Here is a 22,791-nt window from a genome sequence, read left to right as displayed (position 1 = left end):
TGTTTAATTCCACATTTGGACAAAAAAATTGTAAAAAGACGACTAGTGAATTCACCACCACCACCTGTTTGGACCGTTTTAACAGAATTAACTGCTGAAATTTTCCGAGATAGTTGATTTTCAATTTGAGTTTTGAATGTGGCAAAAACATTGGTAACATCAGATTTGTGAAATAATGGGAAAAGCCATACATAACGAGAGTAATCATAAACTATAGATAAAGAAAAACGATGACCATTCATGGAATAAACCGGGGAAGGTCCCCAAACATCAAGATGAAGTATGCCAAGAGGATGTAAAGCATTAAAATTTCTAGGAACAAATGCTAATTTAGACGATTTGCCCATAGGGCATGCATGGCAACACTGTTTCTCTGAAAATTTGCCATTTATTGGTAACTTAAACTTGCTGCAGAGTACTCTAAGAATATTAGGAGAAGGATGTCCTAAGCGATCATGCCAAGTAGCAGGGGTTGACCATTCGCCTAAGAGAGCAACCGGGCTGTGAGATGTGTTTGGATTAAACGACAGTTGATAAAGACCTCCAGAGATATTGCAAGAAAGAAGAGTCTCCGATGTATGAATGTCCTTAACACGAAAACCACAAGAGTCAAGTTCAAAGAAACAATTATTATCCTTACAGAATTAGCGAATGGATAATAAAGGTTTGTGCAACTTAGGAATACACAGTTGATTGTTCATTTGGAAAGATCGATTTTTATGATGAATAGAAAATTTTCCAACTCGAGAAATAGGCAAGCTTGTATCATTACCCAAGATCACTAAATTTTTACCTGTATATGATGAATGCTTAGTTAGGTTAGAGGAGTCTGATGTCATGTGTTTTGTTGCACCAGAGTCCAAGACATACGGTTCAGATTGTGAGAAATAAGCTGCATTTTTACGTTGTGCACACACTCTGGCATCATGTCCATATCGAAGACACAGTTGACATGTAGTATTTATTAATGTGAACGGATCATCTGATCCATTAAGCCCATCTAGATAGAGTTAATCATATTGTAAATATTTAATGCATAGTCAAATTGTATAGTCAATAGTTCCTATGACTTCTCCTGTAAATGTGGATGACCACAACAGTGTAATCAGCCTATATAAGGCGTGTATTTCATTCAGCAATATACAACTTAAAATCCTTAATTAAATACCTTTATATGGTATCAGAGCATCCAATAGCTCCTCTGAGCCCTAATCGATCCAAATCCCTTCCGCTCCGATAATCCACAATGCCAATCATCGAAGTCACAGCACAAACACACTTCCCAATTAAGCTCAATGCCACAAACTTCCCAGTATGGAGAAAGCAGGTTGTGGCCACTCTAATCGGCCTAGGTCTCAACAAGCATGTCAACGGTTCAGAAGAAGCACCAACCAAAACTCTCGCTAGTGATGTCACAAAAATCAATCCAGATTACAACCCTTGGTACCGCCAAGATCAGATTCTTCTTGGTGCTCTTCTTGGAAGCTGTACTGACACGATTCAGCCTATTGTTTCCTCCGCAGAAACATCTCGTCAAGCATTCAAAAGACTCAATGACAGCTACGCAAGTGTTTCTAGATCCCGTATTATATCTCTCAAATCATGCCTTGCCAATAACCCACGAGGCTCTCGACCGGTTGTTGAATTCCTCAATGAGATGAAGACTATTTCTGATGAGCTGGCCCTAGCTCAAAGCCCAATAGAAGAAGAAGACTTAATTGTTCATATATTGGGCCAACTCGGAGAAGATTATGCCCACATTATCGCTGCCCTAAAAATCAGAGATACATCCATTACGTTCCCTGATTTATTCGACAAACTTGTGGACCATGAAAGAACCCTTAAAGATACTCAACAACCATCGGTCATCACCACAGTCAACAATACCCAGACACAACAATCTCGATTCACTCCTAGACAGAACAATGATAATCGCTTCTTTAACAGGTCAAACAATGCCTCTGGTAACAGGTTCAATCGCTATCAAGGTTCTCCTAATGGTAACAATTTTTCTTCTCGAGGTAACAAGAACTTTACCTATTGCCAATATTGCAATATTCCAGGTCATGAAACAAAGGAATGCAGAAAGTTAGCACGGTTCCTAAAAGAGAAGAACATCACTATTTCTATGAATGCACCCTCTCCAACAGTCAACATGACTACTGCTGGCACTACAGCCCCAACGCCACCTTGGATGTTTGATTCAGGGGCCTCCCACCATGTGACATCCAACCCTGCATCGTTCCACACCTTATCGGAATACGGCAGACCTGATGAGATAGTGTTAGGAAATGGTACAAGTCTCTCTATCTCTCACACTGGTCAATCCTTCCTTCCCACCCAATCACGTCCTTTAAACTTACAAAATGTCCTATTCGTTCCTAAATTACGTAGTAATCTTGTGTCCATTGCTAAACTCTGTAAAACTAACCATGTTTCTGTTGAATTTTTTCCCAATCATTTTGTTGTTAAGGATCTACGCACGGGGGCGTGCCTAATGCGGGGGGTGAACGTCAATGATGTCTATTATGCAACTCTTCGATCTCTTCAAAGTCTTCCTCAAATAAACTCGGTCTCAGCTTCATCCGCTTCATCTGGATCGCTTCTTTCTTGGCATCACAAGCTTGGCCATCCCTCCATCAAAGTCCTCCAGCTACTTCTCAAAAGCGTGAAGTTAGAATCTCCACAAATATCCAATAGTTCTTTTCATTGTGATGCATGTTCAGTTAATAAAAGTCATAAGCAGCCATTTGGTAGCAATTCTTTCACTATCTCGAAACCATTAGAACTTGTTTATTCTGATGTTTGGGGTCCTGTTCAGAAATCAAATGATGGTTATGTCTATTATGTTATTTTTGTTGATTTTTACTCTAAATACACATGGCTCTACCCAATGAAAAAGAAACCAGATGTTTCCACTCTATTCCCTCAATTCAAGACTCTTGTTGAAAAATATCATAATACACCACTCATCTCTCTATTTACTGATAATGGGGGAGAATATATTGCTCTCACAAAATATCTCCAAGATCAAGGCATATCTCACTTCACTACTCCTCCCCACACTCCGGAACAAAATGGGGTGGCAGAAAGACGCCACCGTCATATTGTCAAGACTGGCCTTTCTCTTCTTCACCATGCTCAACTTCCCCTGACCTTTTGGTCTCATGCTTTCCAAACAACAATTTATCTAATAAATTGCTTACCTACTTCAATCCTTCACCACATATCTCCCTATGAAAAACTCTACAATAACTCACCCACCTACACTAAACTAAAACCTTTTGGCTGCTTGTGTTATCCATGCTTAAGACCCTATGCTGCCACTAAACTCCATCCCCGATCAGCCAAGTGTATCTTCTTAGGATACTCTCCATCCAAATCTGCCTTCAAGTGTTATGACCCATCAACCCATAAGCTTTACCATTCCAGACACGTAGAATTTATTGAATCAATCTTTCCGTATCACTCCACCTCACCCTCCCTGTTACCTAATGCTGATAACTTCCTCGCAGATAATATCACCATGCCTCTACCATACCAACATATCTCTCAGATTCTTCCCGATGAACCTCATGCCCCTGCTCCGGAAAACTCACCTACCAGCCCTATCGCTGCAACTCCATCCACTCCTACTGAACCACCTACAACCCCATCCCCTTCCCTGTCACCTCCCTCCCCGGAACCTCAACGTTTACCTACAATTAATCTCCGCACCAGCCCTTTTCCACCACCACGAAACAGAACCCGCAACCCCAAATACTTCAATAATAACCTCATTAACACCACCACTCTCCACCTTATTCCCACTACTATTGAACCTACCACCTACACACAAGCCTTAAAAGACTCCTATTAGCGCCATGCTATGGATAATGAATTCAATGCCCTTATACAGAACCAAACTTGGGAGCTTGTTCCAGCCACCTCCAACATACCAATTGGCTGCAAGTGGGTGTTCCGAATCAAACGCAAACCCGATGGTTCTATCGAAAAATACAAGGAAAGACTTGTGGCCAAAGGCTTCCTTCAACAATATGGAAAAGATTACTTTGACACCTTTAGCCCGATCACTAAACCCGTCACCATTCGTACTATACTATCCATTGCCTTATCCAACAACTGGCCACTACGACAACTTGATGTCAATAATGCCTTTCTTCAAGGCACTCTCCATGAGGAAGTCTATATGACCCAACCACCTGGCTATATTGATCCACAATTTCCAAAACACCTATGCAAACTCAAGAAATCCATCTATGGCCTTAAACAAGCACCTAAAGCCTGGTACAATGAGCTTACATCTTATCTGCTCACCTACGGTTTCAAAAAATCATCTGCCGATGCTCACTTTTTATCTATCACTCCAACAATATCATTTGCTACTTCCTACTTTACATGGATGACATTGTCCTTACTTGCAATAATTCAGCCTTTTTATCCTCCTTTATCACAGCTCTCAGCAATAAGTTCTCTCTCAAGGATCTAAGCATGCTTCATCATTTTCTTGGTGTTGAAGTTATTCCCACCAAATCTGGTTTGTTCCTCTCCCAACATCGTCATATCCAAGATGTTCTCACCTCATTTCACATGGAGGGTGCTAAAGATGTCACAACCCCTCTAAGAACTTCAGATCCCTTAACCCTTCTTGATTCAACTCCAACGGTTGATGCTACTCCTTATCGAAAACTCGTTGGATCTCTTCAATACCTCGCTTTCACCCGTCCAGACATCTCATTTTCTATCAACAAACTCTCCCAATTCATGCATGCTCCGCGTCAATCTCATTGGCAAGCTCTTAAACATCTACTTCGTTACCTCAAAGGTACCATCCACTATGGTCTTTTCCTAAACCGTAACTCTCCTATCACTCTCACATCCTTTTCGGATTCCGATTGGGGTGGAGTGCACGATGCAGGTCGCTCTACTACTGCCTATCTTCTTTATCTCGGATCTAATATTGTCTCCTGGCACTCTACCAGACAAAAATCCGTGTCCAGATCGTCAACTGAGGCAGCCTGTAAATGTGGATGACCACAACAGTGTAATCAGCCTATATAAGGCGTGTATTTCATTCAGCAATATACAACTTAAAATCCTTAATTAAATACCTTTATAGTATTGGGGTCAAAAAAATGACTCATATGGAAGGTGTAGGTAGAATTCCCATGCCAAAGGAATTTCCTCCTCTAGATAAACCTCTTGGACGACTGTTGCCACGACCACCTCTGTTATTCCGACTGTAATTATTACTCCACTGTGGATTGCTCCAATTGCTTCTGCCTTGATTTCCACCTCTACCTGTGTTATTATAACCACAACCTCGTCCACCCCTATTTCCATTGTTGTTGTTGTTGTTGTTGGAGCGAGGAGATGGGTTAGGTTGAGAGGGGGAGGTTTTGGTGGCAGCTAGGGCTGTAGATTGCTCAATTGGAACAACAAAATTTTGTTGTAACATCTCTTCTTTAAGAAGTAACTCTGTCAATTCATCAAGATTAAGGGATTGTATGACATGAGATGAAGCCGTCGAGGTGAGAAATTCTTTGAATTCGGCACCAAGTCCACCAAGAATACGGTGAATAAGTTCTGAGTCTTCAATTGGTTTTCCTGCTGCAGTGAGAGAGTCGGATATGGTTTTGGCTTGGAGAAGATAGTCTGATACAGATAGGTCTGTTGGTTTCTTGAGGTTGTGAAGACGATCTTGTAGCTTTTCAATTTGGATTGTGGATGTGGAGCCAAATCGTTTAGCCAAGACATTCCAAGCCGTCGGGGCTGTATCACAAGAGTTCAAGTAAGGTTGAATTGCTGGGGTAACGGTTCCTTTTATCCAACAGCAAATCAAATCTGTAGCTTTCTGCCATTTCATGATCGGGATTATTTTTTCCATCAGCAAGGGTTTTAGGAGGCAGGGTAGAATCAATTACAAACAACAATTGGTGAGCACGAAGAAGAGTTTTGAACAGAGTACTCCAGTTTACATAGTTGTCTTTGGTAAGATGAGTATGAGCCATGATAGCGTTAGGGTTAAAGAAGATTGGGAGAGTATATGATTTGGTCATCGAGGATGAACCAGAATCGGTAGTCATGGAAGATTCAGAGTCCATGGTTGTGCTCTGATACCATAAAAGACTATGCAAGAAGAAGGATGAAGATAAGTGTGATGCAAAAAGGAGAAGAATAGAGATTGAAAATCCCAGCGTACCTTGCTCTATGTTTATTGACAGAATATATAAGAAAAAGATACAAGGGTAAAAAAGGAAATACAATTACATGACTAAACTTAGGCCTTAATTACAGGGCCTAAAATGATTAGTGACGAGGCCTAATCAATCCAATTAAATTATGTGCAACAAAATATTTTCCTAATATATATATATATATATATATATATATATATATATATATATATATATAGAGAGAGAGAGAGAGAGAGATCCGGTAAGAAATTTTTTTTGGTAGGAAGGTAAGAAGTTTTTTTTCTACATATTTTTTTGACGAACAAAAAAAATGAATCACTAGATGATAAATTTGTAAGATGATTCACAACAAAAAATTCCCAAAAAAACATATTTATGATTCATTTTTAAGTAAATTAAGAAAAAAAATCACTTTTATGACAATTTTAGTGAATAATAACAAAATCATTATATAAATGAATCATCGAGATGTTTTTTTGAGAATTTTTTCTTGTGAATCATCTTACAAATGAATCATCTAATGATTCATTTTGTTTGTTCGCGAAAAAAATATGTAGAAAAAAAACTTCGTACCTTCCTACCTAAAATTTCCTTCTTATTTGATCTTGATTCTCTCTCTCTCTCTCTCTCTCTCTCTCTCTCTATATATATATATATATATATATATATATATATATATATATATATATGTTTACACTTTATAGGTGCCTGCATTGGAGAATTCAAAATTGATGAACTTTGGGTCAAATGATCACTATCTTGAATGCATTAAATCTGCTTATGATTTTGCAAGTGGCGAATTACTAAATCTCACGAAGGACAAGGTGGGGCTTATTATTATTACTATTATTATTCTTTAAAATCTTATTTCTAATGGCTGTATTTTTTAGTTCTTTTAAGAATATTTAGTGACCAGTTATTATGCTGAATGTTGACAGTATGACCTGATTGGAAAGCTGCGTTCTATTAAGCATTATCTTCTTCTGGATTAGGTTAAATTTTGATTCATGCTTTTTCTAAAAGTTCTATTTTGAATGTTGACAGTATGACCTGATTGCAAAGCTGCGTTCTATTAAGCATTATCTGCTTCCGGATCAGGTTAAATTTTGATTGTTGTGTTTTTGTAGTTTAAAGTATTTGAATTGAAATTAAATTTGATAATTGATTTGATTGAGTTACAAATACAGGGTGATTTCTTGGTTCATTTTATGGATATTGCACGTGATGAACTTGATAAAACACCAAATGAGATCTCTGTTGAGAAGCTTCAGGTCTTTTTCCATTTAACTCATATTATCTAACTAAAAAAACCAGAGTATATTTTGGGAAATTATTGTTAATACACCACTGATACTTTATTCTTTCCAATTAAAGAATAATAGTTAAGACATTTTTTCCAAATTAACCGTTCTAATTCTCCAAATTAACCATTTTTGACCTATTATATCAGGTCAAAATGGTTAAATTGGAAATATGTCTGAAACTTTAATGGTTTTTTTGATTGGATAAAAAATAAAGTAGAAATGGTTAGTTAAACTGCAAAATTACCCAAAATATAATGGCATTTCTGTAATTTCCCTTATTTGTATAATCCATATGCATAGTTAGGGATAAAAGTTATCCATATATAAGAATTATCGTTTCTCACTCTCTTTTTACCTATTAACTTATATCTAAGAAAATAAATGACATTTGTAAACAGATGATTTATGGAAAAATAAAGAGTTTGATGCTATAAATATAATACACAAATAAATGAAAATGAAAGTACAATGCTATTTTTTTTTGCAAATTAACTTTATAATTTATTTGAGTTTAATTTTCAGTCTCTATTGGACCTTGCACTGTGTTCCACAGCAGCAGCAGCAGATCCTTTGCATGAAGATGTCACATGTTCTGTGGTCAGTTTCATTTATTCCTATCACAACATTCCACTTTCAGAAATAATTAATTAATTAATATTTTATTTAATATTATGCCTTTTTCAGGACACAGGTTCTTTGTTAAAGAGACTGAGCATTCTGAAAGATCTTCAAATAGGTGGTGGTGGTGGTGGTGAGTCAGTTTCAGAGGATGATGTTGTAGAAGAAGAGCCCTTGATCACTGGTATGGAAACCTTCTCTGTTAATTACAAGGTAATTATCATCATCAACATTCACACCTTTTTTTAACATTTTCTTTCATTAATTGCAAGAAATAGCAACCTACTTTCAGTTATCTAATTATCTAATTATCAATTAAATGAAAGTAAGTTGCTATTTTTGTTACAGGTTCAATGTCCATTATCTCTTGTGATATCAAGAAAAGCTCTGACAAAATATCAATTAATTTTTCGATTTCTGTTTCATTGCAAACATGTGCACAGACAGCTTTGTGCAGCTTGGCAACTACATCAAGTATGAGACTGAATATCCCTGATACAGATATTTATTAAATAATAAGAAATATAAAAGTATCTCCTTTTTTACTCTTTATATTATGTGTGATTATACTTTTCTTGTTGTTGTTGTAGGGTGCACGTGCACGTGATATGCATGGAACTACAATCTCTACATCATCAATACTATGCAGGAATATGCTTAAATTTATAAATAGCCTTCTTCATTATCTAACATTTGAGGTAAAAGTAAAACCATCTTCTTAAGTTTTTAAAATAACAATGTACTTATATTTCGTTACCAATAATAACAGTATCTAGTTATTATCAGTAAAAAAGTAAGTATGTTATGTAAAAAGTAAAGTACATTCTAAAAGTTTTATGAGTATGTTGTTATGGGTGAAGAAATATAAATATATTGCTCTTTCATTTATATTCATTACTCTGATGTTAATGTGGTTATTTATCTCTTTTTAATTCTTTTGTCAACTAACAAAGGTAGAAGTGATATACTAATATTATATTATTATGATTGAATAAGATATTGTTTTATCTTGTTTTAGGTTCTTGAACCAAATTGGCATGTTATGCATAATAAACTTGAGAATGCAAAGAGCATAGATGAGGTATATGTTGATTTCTTTATTGTAGCATCCTATTTTCATTTATTTTTTTGTATTACACAATTGTGCCTTGAAAAAACTACCCAGTTATAGCAATGTCATACAATTACAAAGCAATATTTGCTTCTTTAGTTGGGTTCATTTTTCAAAGTAAAATGTTATAATAAGAAAAAAATGGTACTATAATGCTGTAGAAGAAAAATATAAAAGTACATTGCTATATTTCACAAATAAATGAAAGTAAGTTGTTAATTTTTTTTTTTTGTGTGTGTGGTTCTAATCTTTGTATGAAAATAGGTAATCCAATATCATGACTTTTTCATGGAGAAGCGTCTCAAGGAATGTTCACTTCTTTCACCAATCCTCCTCAAGGTTTGCATCATTCCTTAATTCATAATGTGCTCTTAATTTTGCACATCTAAATTTCAAAATACAATATGAAAATTAGAGGAATAGTATAGCATGCAAATTTAATATGATTTTCATTAAGCATTATTTCTGTATAAAGTGCTATCTGGATAACTAATGTTTAAAAAATATTTGAGAAAATGATGACACTTGGGGAAAAGAAAGGTAAAAGTAAATGAGGTCAAATTCATAAAAAGTTAGGTTAAAAAGAAACATTGATATGTAAGGTACCACATTAAGGGGCTGTTTTTTTTTTTTTTTTTTTTTTTTTTGACTTGATGAGGAAATTACTCTCTCATGTTAGAAATTGATGAATATTCTGATTTTTTTTTTTCAGAATGTAAGGGTAAAATTGTCATTTGATCAGACATACATCATTATCTGTGCAATCACTTTACCCATACATGACTTAATGAGGCCCAAAGTCATGTCTCCATTAGTTAAAAAAGAAAGTCATATAATATACAAGGGTTTGTGTTCAAATAATAATAAGTTTTTTTGGGATGAATGCAGAAATTCGAGAAACTGAAACTTGTATGCCTTCAGTATTCTTCTGCAACTCAGTAGCTAATGAGCTCCATTGAAGCTCCCCATTCAAACAGTTCCATTGATGATTCACATTCATCTTCATTGGAAAATGTAACGGTTTTGAAGCTAAGAAAGTCTTCCAAAAAACCAAATTCACCCACAGATGAGTCTACAGTCATCGAATGTGTCTTGTAAGATCTTAAAACTATACCCCCATATTTCTTTCTATGTATGTATGCATATATGTATGTATGTATGTGTCACACCCCGAAAACCTAAGGCGGAAACGTTTCCAGGGCGGACTCCACGTTGAGTATCAAATCCAATGTACATAGTAAGCAAAGTAAACAACCATTACATTACATATTCGAATTTACATTTGTTCAAAAGTAAAGAGTTACAAGTGTTATACATATATCATATGAACAAAAGTAGAGACGAGTCTTCTGTACGCTCCGTCTTCTCCAACAGATTCGCTAGGTACCTGTCTAATGTCGACCTGAGAATACAAACAGTTTGAAAATCAACATAAAGCTGGTGAGTTTATAAGATGTTTGTTTTGCGAAAAATGTACGAGTTTCCTTTGATTCTTCCGAAAAGTTTGGTATCCAAGAAAATCACATATTTTCTTAAAAGAAATGTTTAGTTAACTGTTTTAGGTTACGCGGTCCTGGTTATGATTAACTATGATCCTAGGAAAATCCTATATTTTCCTAAAAGTAAGTTTAGTTATTGGATTTCGATGTAATGATTAATTACCATTTGTACTTATTGTATTAACTAGGTATTCTGATATCTTAAAGGTATTACACTGGTGTGTACCTAGATACGTGTCTTCGTATTCATATTCCTATTCTTTATCATATTCATAGTTTTTAATTTATATTTGTATTCGTAGTTATATTTGTAGTCCTGTTCATATTCGTATTCGTATCCCTACTCCTAATCCTAATAGTATTCGTATTCGTATTCGCAGTCGTGTTCCTATCCCTAATCCTACTCCTAATACTATTCGTATTCGTATTCGTATTCGTATTCATATTATTATTTTAGTATTCCTATTTGTTCCATTTCTAGTTATACTTCTGTATTCGTTCTATTCCTAGTTGTAGCTTTGTATTCGTTCTATTCCTAGTTATAGCTTCGTATTCGTTCTATTCCTAGTTATAGTTTCGTATTCGTATTCGTATTCGAATTAGTTATAATTGGAAATTAGTATAAAGTATTCGTAGATTATGAAACATAGTTTAGATTAGAACATTTTATCAAGAAATCTATGTTTAGTTTGAAAGCTAAATTCGTAATTCGAACTATTTGATAAACACAGTTATTGATATTAGAACATACAGAATGAAAACGATTAAACTGAAAACAATAAGTTTGAGTACAAGATTTCCTTGTACTTTTGCTTGTATTCCCCCCCTGAAAACAGTGAAAACAGTTGAAAAAGGGTAGGGGTATGAACTCACCGGTTGGAGAACACGTCGGTTTGGATTCTAAACGTCGGTTCTGGGTTTGCAAACGCACAAGATTCCTATGGATTATCAAATGATACACATTTGCATCTAATTAGGACTTAAATTATTTATTTGTTAGGGACATATGCTTCTAATCGCGAAAACGCTTCATTACAAGCGTTTGGGGGGACCCGGGTGGCGTTTAAGGACGTGTAACGATGTGAGGGACTTGGGAAATGAGTTTACTCCCCAAGAGTAAACTCCTTAATGGAGTTTTCAGCCTAAACACCCACTCCCCATGAGTTTACGGCCGTAAACTCATGGTGGGGTGATTTATGGTGCAAATTGGGTCACAAATGGATATGGACACTTGGAAATGCTTGGAATGATTTTACCTAAGGCTTGGAATGGATTAAAATCACCATTGGCAACACTTAAGGGAGTTTACGGCCTAAGCATGGGGTCTTTGGCCGTAAACTCTCATATCCCCTTGATTAAGTGTTTTTAAGGTCTTAAAATTAATCACATGTGATTCTAAAAATTCCCACAAGCCTAGAAATGAGTTTGGGGCACCAATGGACACTCTTTTAGGAGTTTACGGCCATGAGACATGTTCTATGGCCCTAAACTCTCAAATGTGGGGTTTTGATGTGTTTAAGGTCCTTAAACTATTTTTGGTTGGTCCTATGATTTATTCCAAGGCTTTTTGGTGGTGTTGGATGGCTTTCTAACACCTTGAAATTGAATTTACACCCATTTTTAAGGAGTTTACGGCCCAAGCACAAGCCTTGGCCGTAAACTCACACAAACCCCTCAAAAATTATGTTCAAGGTGTTCTAGGTCCATTACCAATATTCTACAGGTCATATCTAAGTCTTGTTTGTGATTTGGAAGGGTTTAAGGTCACGAAAACCCCATTTACATGAGTTTACGGCCCAAGCTTGTGCCTTGGCCGTAAACTCCTTCAAATGACTCAAAATCCAAGATTAAAATGTTACAAGTCCTTTCCATGATGCCATCTAGCCATATCTAAGGTCCAATTGTGCTTAGGAAGGGTTTTTGTGCTCCAAAACCCATGTTATGTGAGTTTACGGCCTAGGATGGTTCCATGGCCGTAAACTCATGAATATGGTCATATTTCATGCTTTGAACTCGAATTTGAAGGCTAGGGATGTTACATAACAAGCTAGGGGAAGTATCTCAAAGATTTGGAGCCTAAAATTGATGATTTGGACCTTTAAACTTGGATTTAGGAGAGAGGTTAGAGAGAGAGTAGAGAGAGGAAGAAAAAGCTTCAAATGAGTGCTTAGCTCACTTTAAATAGTGTCTAAGTTTTGGACACGGTGGAATTCTACCCGATACCGGCATTAAACGAGGCTTTTGGTCGCACCCGATTAAGTTACCGTCACCCGGCGGGAATGTTTCTAAACTTTTTGGAATAATCATTTTGGGGTTATATTTCATGAGTTCCTAAGGGGTTTGGACACTCATTCAATTATACTATAAACATATAAGTTTAATTAGTTTAACCCAAAATGAGAATGAAACGAATCGACTAACGGCGAAATCTCACGGGTAGAACAAGTTTTCGACGATGGAAAACTTCGGATTGTTACAGTATGTATGTATGTATGTATGTATGTATGTGTGTGAGTTGTGTGTGTGTATGTATGTATGTATGTATGTATGTATGTGTATGTGTGATGGAGTGGAGTGATTTTTGGCAGGAAATTTGAGAGGGAGTTCAGTAGTGAGCTGGAGAGTTTAAGACCAATATTGAGCAGCAGGGCACAGGCAGAACCATATTTGACTCATCTTGCACAGTTGATTCTTGGTGTTGGTATGGATCACCACATCTAGATTTTTGTATTTTTTTCTTCAAGTTTACAGTTTGCTTGTTGATTGTTTTGGTTTTTTGTATATATCTGTTTTGGAATGAGATTGTTTTTGCTTGCATGATGAACCACTTGTGTAGATTTCATTTCATAGTAGTAAAACATGGATCATCTGGATTTGATTTTAGCCAAACACAATTTGTTTCTTGTTATTAAAATGACATGGAGTTTTATGTGATGCTGTTTGTATTGATTGAAAGTTTATTTCATGCCTCTTGAAAACCGATCTAAATTATAATTTGGTTAGTTCAGATTGGATTTGAATTTAATTTGTATTATTCAGATTCACATCTTGAAAACCGAATTCAATCGGATAGGATCAAACCGATCCATCTAAATGAAAACCCTACAGATAATGTGTGACTCTGGATTGATATGTGAACAATTTTTAATAACTTCTATTACCCTCAGCCACCTTCAACTTTTAGCACTTGATAGGATCAGCCACTGGACTTTATTTTGTAGCCTTCAAGTTCTTTACATTAACTGCCAGTCCTTGAACTTTAGCTTTATGATCAATACAACTACTAAAAGTAAAAGCTGCATTAATTAACTTGCAGAAACCTTTCCAAGTTAATAACACAAATAAAATGGACATTTAATCATTGTTAAGATTGCATAACAAATTATATAGTACAAATCAGTTCCAATCCATCATGCAATGTATTAGATAAATGATGAATTATGAAAGAATATTAAGCACGGCTAAAAGTTGCAAAATTGGCCGATCAATTGCGATTACAAGTCAGATGGTAGCTGTAAGTTATAAGTGAGAAGACTTTTGGGATATTAAGTATAAAGTTTAAGTATCAGATTTATAAAATGTTGGGACTTTTACCCATATGTAATACTTGTGTCTTATACTTGAACAAGACAAATGTCTGGGTACAATTGGATCACAAGGGAGGAGAAAGTTTATTATTAAGCAAGAGCCAAGAGGAGGAATGATCTGACTGATACAACATATCTAATCTATATATACACCAACCAACACACTCAAATAACTAATTAATTAACACTTCATGATTTAGTTTGACAACAGTTGCTTCTTGTGGTGCTCCCCGTCTAACTGTTTCTTCATTTAGCCCCTTGCATTCATAGAACTCCAATTTTCGGATAGATGACATGTTGGTTAACCACATGGGCAGTTCTTGTATTCCGAATCCACTTATGATTAACTCGGTCAGTGAGGTGAGGTGTTGTATTTCTTCAGGTATCAACTCCCAATGATCCCAACCTTCCAAAGATAAAGAGTGAAGGTGGTTCCTTAACTTCTCGATGCCTTGGAGACTCGGGAAAGAATCCATCTCCTTTGAGAATAACTAATTAATTAACACTTTTCATTATCTAATCTGACATCATTTGCTTCTGGCGGCGCTCCCCGTCTAACTGTTTCTTTATTTAGCCCCTTGCAGTTATAGAAAATTAAATGTCGGATAGATGACATGTTGGTTAACCACATAGGCAGTTCTCGCATTCCAAAACTATATATGTGTAGTACAGTGAGTGAGGCGAGGTGTTGTATTTCTTCAGGTATCGACTCCCACTGATCCACACCGTACAACGTTAACTCATGAAGGTGGTTCCTTAACTTATCAATGCCTTGGAGACTCGGGAAAGAATCCAGCTCTTTTGAGAACGGACCAAGTTCCAACTCATTTAAGAGGGCAAAACAGTCGAACGTTTTCTGAGGCAAGGGTGTCAGGTTGGTGCAAAATCTAATAAACAAAGTCTTCAAAGAATGACACTCATTGGGCAAATTGGCTATTACCAAAAGACTTGGACAACCGCTGATTACTAAAGATTCAACAGATGTGAGGCCTTGTATGCTCATAATATACACCAGACCTGTGCAGTTCCGGATGGTTAAGGACACAAGAGGATGGGGATGGCATTCATCTAAGATAGCAATCTTTGGGCAATAAGTAATCTCCAAGCTCTGGAGGACAGGGGATATCATTTTTGAGCTGTTGGGTGCTCCATCTATCCACTTTTCCAGGCTGTACATATCATATAGTCGGAGGGATCTCAACGATGGACACAAAGGCTTCATTGATCCAGTAAAATCGGAACTCCCTAAGCATGTCAAGCTGTCCATATCCTCCAACACAAGATCCCGAAGATGTGGTAGCTGCTCAAGCGTCGGAAGAGAGAGGCAGCTCCTACACCCAGATAATCTGATTGACACGAGCTTGTCAAGGGGCGTTTCTTTCCTATCAATATTATTGACTGCCATCTTCGTTACCCATTCTGGAAAATTATCACCATAAAATCTTGTAATTGCCAATTCTTTCACATCTCTAGGGGGTTGCAAGCCTTCCAGTACTTCCTTGTCGTTTCTGTTGGCACCTTCATCATCGTCCTCACTCCATTCAAATTCAATCATGTATAAATTTTTCTTTCTAGATAAATCTGCCTTGACAGCATCCTCTTTGCTCCTAACATTTTCAAGACCGCCAATACAGAGCTTTCCACCAAGGTTATTCAACTGGGGTAGCTTTTCAATACCATGTCCTTTCCTTCTAAGCACTTTGACTGAAGACAGTTCTCGAAGACAAATCAATTGTCCCACGATATTGGCGGGAATGTTTCTGTTACCCATGAAATACCGCAGGCTTCTCAAATTTCTCATGGCTTTTGGAAACTTCTTGAGATGATTGCACCCTTGCAACTTCAGAGTTTGCAAGTGGTATAATTTACCAATTGATTCAGGAAGAACACGGATCTTATTAGATGACAAATTAAGATACCTGAGATGCACCAACCCTCCAATTGAATCGTCTAACTTCTCAATACGATCTCCCTTGAGTTTTAGAATGCGTATGCACTTTAATCGTTAAAATGAAAACTTCTTCTCGATTTCAAGTTTGATAAACAATGCATGCAAAGTTCTAGCCAATGTATTCCTTTCAATGAACATAGAAACCTCCGCTGCCGATTCATAGTTCTGTTCATGGTAAACAGCGAGATGTTTAACTTGAGGGATACGTGCAATGTCATCGTTTGTTGCATCCACCAAACATAAGCTTTCATGTTTTGAGAGTGATAATGAAAGATCATGCACCAGATCATGCATGCTACAAAGAGTGATCTGACCATACTCATCCCTTTCAACATCTTGGAACAATGAATTGCTAACCAAAATTCGAAAAATATCATTTCCCACATCCTCCACCGCCTTGTCTTTTTCCTCATCTCCTTGAACCAACCCTAAAGCCATCCAAAATTCAGACCAGTTCATCCCTTTCCATAACCTTATCTTTCTTAAAGATGGAACAATATGTGAAGCATTGCTTGGCCATAGAATTGGGAAGATTTTCAAAGCTCAGTTCCAAACTCTTTTGAACTCTCTCCCTTTCATCTTCTAGATCCCAAACTTTGCTATTTTTGATGGCCAACCACTTCTCAGGGTCACTGTAATTTTGCAACATACCTCCTATTACATTTAATAGCAAAGGCAAACCACTACACTTTTTGGCAATATCACGCCCTATCTCCTCCAATTCAGGTTGTGGTGATTGTCCTGCAGGAAAGGCCCTCTCTTTAAAGATGTTCCAACAATCATGATCAGAAAGACCTTTTAAAGAACAAGAATCCATTGACATAGCCTTCGTTCCGATGTCAAGTTTCCTGGTAGTGACAAGAACGCCACTTCCAATTTGTGACTTCACATTTATCATAACACTCCTAAAATCTTCCCAATATAATCTCTCTTCGTCCCAAACATCATCCAGGACTAGCAAGTATCTTTTTGCTCCCAACTTCTTTTCAAGATCTCCAACTAAATTGGCCATTGTTTCCGACTTAGGTTTCTCTCCTACAACAGATTCATAGATCTTTGCCAGAAGTGTGTTGATGTCAACCGTAACCGACACACACAACCACGCTTTCACATCAAAATATTGCTGGATTTTTGGATTATTGTATACAGACTTAGCCAGAGTGGTCTTCCCCATCCCGCCCATTCCCACAATATGAACAATCGTAAGTTTCTCTTCTTTTCTCGACTCGGTTAAAAGGTGTATGATGCGCTTTTCATCATCCTCCCTCCCAACAACTTTGAATTCGCCTAAATTTGGATCTGTCTCCAGGTAGGGGCGATATTGAACAACAGGACCAGGCTGTTCATTTTGTAGTCTCAACTCGTTTGCTTGTTTATTGATTTGAGACAACTTTTCGTTAATGCTTTTGATTTTATGACCCATTTCACTACAAAAGAAAAGCCTTTTCAAGCTTGGGAGAGAGGGTACCTTTATTGCCACCCGATCTCGCTTCTTTACCTCACGCCTCAACATTTCGTAGTGAACCTCATCCACCACATCATCAGCTTCAGCAACCACATCTTTTAGCTGTTTCAGCCACTCCATGACACTATGTTTTTGACCTTTCTGATTCTCGGCATCCTGTAACTTGGCACGAATCATTTTCAAGGCCCCTTCAAGTGTGTATAACTTCTCTTTGTAACCCCAAGCAAGGGCGACTTCGTTGACAGCTATGGATGCTAACTTTTTCAGGATAGCCTCGGCAGCAACAGCAACTAAAGCATCGGCCATTTTCAACTTTCAATGGTGTATGTGTGTTTGAGATACGAGAGAGAGAGAGAGTCAATGAGAGAGCGTGAAATATAAAGTCACACAATTCAAAACTCACAACCCAATAAAACGACATGGAAAACAGAAAAGATGCTTTAACATATTCAATATTAATTTTATGTTAAAGAATTCAATATAATATTTCTAATTGGGGATTTTTTATGTACCGTGATTCCCAAATGTAACCCTTTTTTTATATTTTTTTTGTTATTATTATATAATATTAAATAAATTAAAATCTTTTTTTTTTTCGTCTTTTTCCTTTTAGATTGTTTCGATCTTACATTTTTTTATCAAATTAAAAATATAATCTTTTTAACGACATTAGTATATCTTTTTGTTAATTTAGGAGTTTCATCATATGAACATATGAACGTATCAACTACAAATTAAATTTATTTTGTATTTAATAGAGAATTATAGATGATTACAAATATTAAAATAAAATTATGAATTCAAAATTTTACCCTTAAAAAAATGAACAAATTCTAAAGATTGTCACTACAACGTTATTATTAAACATACAATGTTATTATTAAACAAATTAAACATTAAGCATTAAAAGAAATTAAAATTTTACATTTGGGTGAGTGTGATACAACGTAAGCATACAATGTTATTATTAAACAAATTAAAATTTTACATTTTACTAATTATCTGATACCTTAACTATTTCAAGACGACGATTAGTTCATTGCCTATATGGTGGAACGTAAGCATTCAATCGAACATGAATTAAACAATGTTTGCCATCAAGTAAAGCATGTTGATTTGTGCATATTCCATATCTAATAAACACTAGCCATTTTGATGACCCTTTTGTAAATCAACATTAACATAATGAAAACCGTTAAGGAGGGTGATATTTATAACCGGATGATTTGGGAAATCTTGTGGACCACTCCAAAGTGGGAAAGACGTTGAAGATTCGAGCTTGCTTAAGAAATAAACAATAACACCATACTTATTAGCAATCAGAATACCACTGTTAGGCATAATCATTCAATATTTTTGAATAGCAGGTGTTCCATAGAACTTCAACGCTTCATTAACAGTATTTATGTGATTTGCAAAAACCACTATGTAATCATCAATGTGCATCAATAACTCTTCGTATAAGTCCATCCAAATTTGATGCCAATAGTCTTCATTATAACCAAGAGCATACTGCCCGGAATCCACAATATCCATCTCCTTCCACATTTTGTATGTTTGACACATATGGTTGAAATTCATTTGAAATATCATCCATAAGTGCATGGTCGAAGTATGATTTTTGATACATTGGTTCCTCGTTGAACATTGAAGATTCTCCATTTAAATTCAACTTTTAAATTTTACATTTCAAATCTAAAATTTCAAATTTAAATAAATTTTTGTTTAAACTTTCATATTTAATGTTTTGTTTTTTCCAACCCGTATAATATACGGGCCTCACAACTAGTATCTATATATACACCAACCAACACACTCAAATAACTAATTAATTAACACTCGTCATAATTTAGTTCGACATAATCTGCTTTCAGCGGCGCTCCCCGTCTTAATGTTTCTTTATTTAGTCCCTTGCAACCACAGAAGCTCAAACGTTGGATAGATGACATGTTGGTTAACCACATTGGCAGTTCTTGTATTCCGAATCCATCTATGCATAACCAAGACAGTGAGGTGAGGTGTTGTATTTCTGTAGGTATCGACTCCCAATGATCCTAACCTCTCAATTCCAATGAGTGAAGGTGGTCCCCTAACTTCTCGATACCTTGGAGACTTGGGAAAGAATCAAGCTCCTCCAAGAACGGACCAAGTACCAATAAATTTAAGAAGGCAAAACAGTCAAACATTTTCTGAGGCAAGGAAGTCATTTTGTGGCTATGCTTAATTTTCAAAGTCGTGAAAGAATAACACTGGTTGGGTAAATTGGTTATTTCTGAAAAACTAGGATAATTGCTGATCATTAAATATTCAAGAGATGTGAGGCCTTGTATGCTCTTAATGTACTCCAGACCTGTGCACTTATATATCTCTAAGGAAACAAGAGGATGGGGATGGCATTCATCTAAGACAATACTCTTTGGGCACTCACAAATGACCAAGCTCTGGAGGACAGGCGATATCATTTTTGAGGTGTTGGGTGCTCCATCTATCCACTTTTCCAGTCTTTTCATACAATCTAGTCAGAGCGTTCTCAATGATGGAGACAAAGGCTTCGTTGATCCAGTAACATCGGAACTCCTTAAGCATGTCAAACTGTCCATACCCCCAACCAAAGATCCCGAAGATGTGGCAGGTTCTCAAGCGTCGGAAGAGAGAGGCAGCTGCTACATCCATCTAATCTGATTGACATGAGCTTGTCAAGGGGCGTCTCATTCCCATCAATATTGACTGCCATCTTCATTACCCATTCCGGAAAATTATCACCTGAAAATTTGTTAATTGTCAACCTTTTCACATCTCCCGGGGGCTGCAAGCCTTCCAGTACATCCTTGTCGTTTCGGTTGGCATCTTCATCATTGTTCCAACTCCAATTGAATTCAATATTGTATAACTTTTTCTTTCTAGATAAATTTACATTGACAACATCCTCTTTGCTCCTTACATTTTCTAAATTGGAAATACAAAGCTTTCCAGTAAGGTTATTCAAGTGGCGTAGCTCTTCAATACCTTGTCCCTTCCTTCCAACCACTTTGATGGAAGACAATTTTCGAAGATAAATCAACTGTCCCAGGACATAGGTGGGAATATCTTCATCACACATGAAATGTTGCAGGCTTATCAAATTTCTCATGGCTTTTTGAAACCTCTTGAGATCATTGCAGCCTTGCAACTTCAGAGTTTGCAAGTGGTATAATTTACCAATCGATTCAGGAAGAACATGGATCTTCATATATGACAAATCCAGATACCTGAGATGCACCAGCCCTCCAATTGAATCGTCTAACTTCTCAATACTATCTCCTTTGAGTTTTAGGATGCGTATGCACTTTAATCGTTCAAATGAAAACTTCTTCCCAACTTCACCATTGATGAACAATGTATGTAAAGTTCTAGTCATTGTATTCCTTTCAATGAACATAGAAACCTTGGCTGTGAATTCATCATCCTCGTTCTCTTTTTGGTAAAAAGCGAGATGTTTAACCTGAGGGATACATGCAATGTCATCATTTGTCGCATCCACCAGACATAAGCTTTCATGTTTTGAAAGTGACAATGAAAGATCATGCACTAGATCATGCATGCTACAACGAGTGATGTGACCATACTCATCCCTTTCAACATCTTGGAACAATGAACTGCTGACCAAAATTTGAAAAATATCATTCCCCACATCCTCCATCTCCTTGTTTCTTTCCACATCCCCTTGAACCAACCCTAAAGCCATCCAAAATTGAACTAGTTCTTTCCTTTCCATGATTGTATCTTTCTTAAAGATGGAACAATATGTGAAGCATTGCTTGGCCATAGAATTGGGGAGATTATCAAAGCTCAGTTCCAAACTCTTTTGAACTCTCTCCCTTTCATCTTCTAAATCCCAAACTTTGCTATTTTTGATGGCTAACCACTTCTTAGGGTCACTGTAATTTTGCAACATACCTCCTATTACATTTAATAGCAAAGGCAAACCATGACACTTTTTGACAATATCACGCCCTATCTCCTCCAATTCAGGTTGTGGTGATTGTCCTGCTAGAAAGGCCCTCTCTTTAAAGATGTTCCAACAATCATCATAAGAAAGACCTTCTAAAGGACATGAATCCATTGTCATAGCCTTAGTTCCGATGTCAAGTTTTCGGGTAGTCACAAGAACGCCACTTCCAATTTGTGTCTTCATATTTGTCGTAACACTCCTAAAATCATCCCAATATAATCTCTCTTCGTCCCAAACATCATCCAGGACTAGCAAATATCTTTTTGCTCCCAACTCCTTTTCAAGATCTCGAACTAAATTGGTCATTATTTCCGACTTAGATTTCTCTCCTACAGCAGATTCATAGATATTTGCCAGAAGTGTGTTGATGTCAACCTTAACTGACACACACAACCAAGCTTTCACATCAAAATATTGCTGGATTTTTGGATTATTGAAGACTGACTTAGCCAGAGTGGTCTTCCCCATCCCGTCCATTCCCACAATGGGAACAATCGTAAGTTTTTCTTCTTTTCTCGACTCGGTTAAAAGGTTTATGATGCGCTCTTCATCATCCTCCCTCCCAACAATTTTGAATTCTCCTAAATTTGGATCTGTCTCCAGGTAGGGGCGATATTGAACAACAGGGCCAGGCTGTTCATTTTGTAGTCCCAACTCGTTTGCTTGTTTATTGATTTGAGACAACTTTTCGTTAATGCTTTTGATTTTATGACCCATTTCACTACAAAAGAAAAGCCTTTTCAAGCTTGGGAGAGAGGGTACCTTTATTGCCACCCGATCTCGCTTCTTTACCTCACGCCTCAACATTTCGTAGTGAACCTCATCCACCACATCATCAGCTTCAGCAACCACATCTTTTAGCTGTTTCAGCCACTCCATGACACTATGTTTTTGACCTTTCTGATTCTCGGCATCCTGTAACTTGGCACGAATCATTTTCAAGTCCCCTTCAAGTGTGTATAACTTCTCTTTGTAACCCCAAGCAAGGGCGACTTCGTTGACAGCTCTGGATGCTAACTTTTTCAGGATCGCCTCGGCAGCAACAGCAACTAAAGCATCGGCCATTTT

The 22,791-nt window shown here is 36.8% G+C and overlaps 3 protein-coding genes and 1 pseudogene across 3 annotated transcripts; 1 reads left to right on the top strand and 3 right to left on the bottom strand.

Moving 5' to 3' along the window:
- Window positions 1-6,928: 6,928 nt before the first annotated feature.
- LOC145089308 (gamma-tubulin complex component 2-like) lies at window positions 6,929-9,596 on the top strand. Its single transcript, XM_079027760.1, has 9 exons — window positions 6,929-7,021; window positions 7,242-7,295; window positions 7,385-7,468; window positions 8,024-8,098; window positions 8,186-8,332; window positions 8,468-8,593; window positions 8,710-8,817; window positions 9,138-9,200; window positions 9,495-9,596. The coding sequence occupies exons 1-9, from the start codon at window positions 6,929-6,931 to the stop codon at window positions 9,585-9,587; spliced, it is 843 nt and encodes a 280-aa protein (XP_078883886.1). The 3' UTR covers window positions 9,588-9,596.
- A 5,219-nt stretch (window positions 9,597-14,815) lies between these two features.
- LOC145089307 (putative disease resistance protein RGA1) lies at window positions 14,816-16,117 on the bottom strand. Its single transcript, XM_079027759.1, has one exon. The coding sequence runs from the start codon at window positions 16,115-16,117 to the stop codon at window positions 14,816-14,818; it is 1,302 nt and encodes a 433-aa protein (XP_078883885.1).
- Window positions 16,118-16,321: 204 nt separating this feature from the next.
- Window positions 16,322-18,091, bottom strand: LOC145086348 (putative disease resistance protein RGA3; annotated as a pseudogene).
- A 2,228-nt stretch (window positions 18,092-20,319) lies between these two features.
- Window positions 20,320-22,788, bottom strand: LOC145089306 (putative disease resistance protein RGA3). Its single transcript, XM_079027758.1, has one exon. The coding sequence runs from the start codon at window positions 22,786-22,788 to the stop codon at window positions 20,320-20,322; it is 2,469 nt and encodes an 822-aa protein (XP_078883884.1).
- Window positions 22,789-22,791: the final 3 nt, after the last annotated feature.

The sequence above is a fragment of the Lactuca serriola genome, chromosome 2, assembly GCF_051521515.1.
Source record: "Lactuca serriola cultivar US96UC23 chromosome 2, Lser_US96UC23_V15, whole genome shotgun sequence".
NCBI classification, from domain to species: domain Eukaryota; kingdom Viridiplantae; phylum Streptophyta; class Magnoliopsida; order Asterales; family Asteraceae; genus Lactuca; species Lactuca serriola.
The sequence above is the reverse complement of the archived record's forward strand: the minus strand, read 5'-3'. Positions and strand labels throughout refer to the sequence as shown.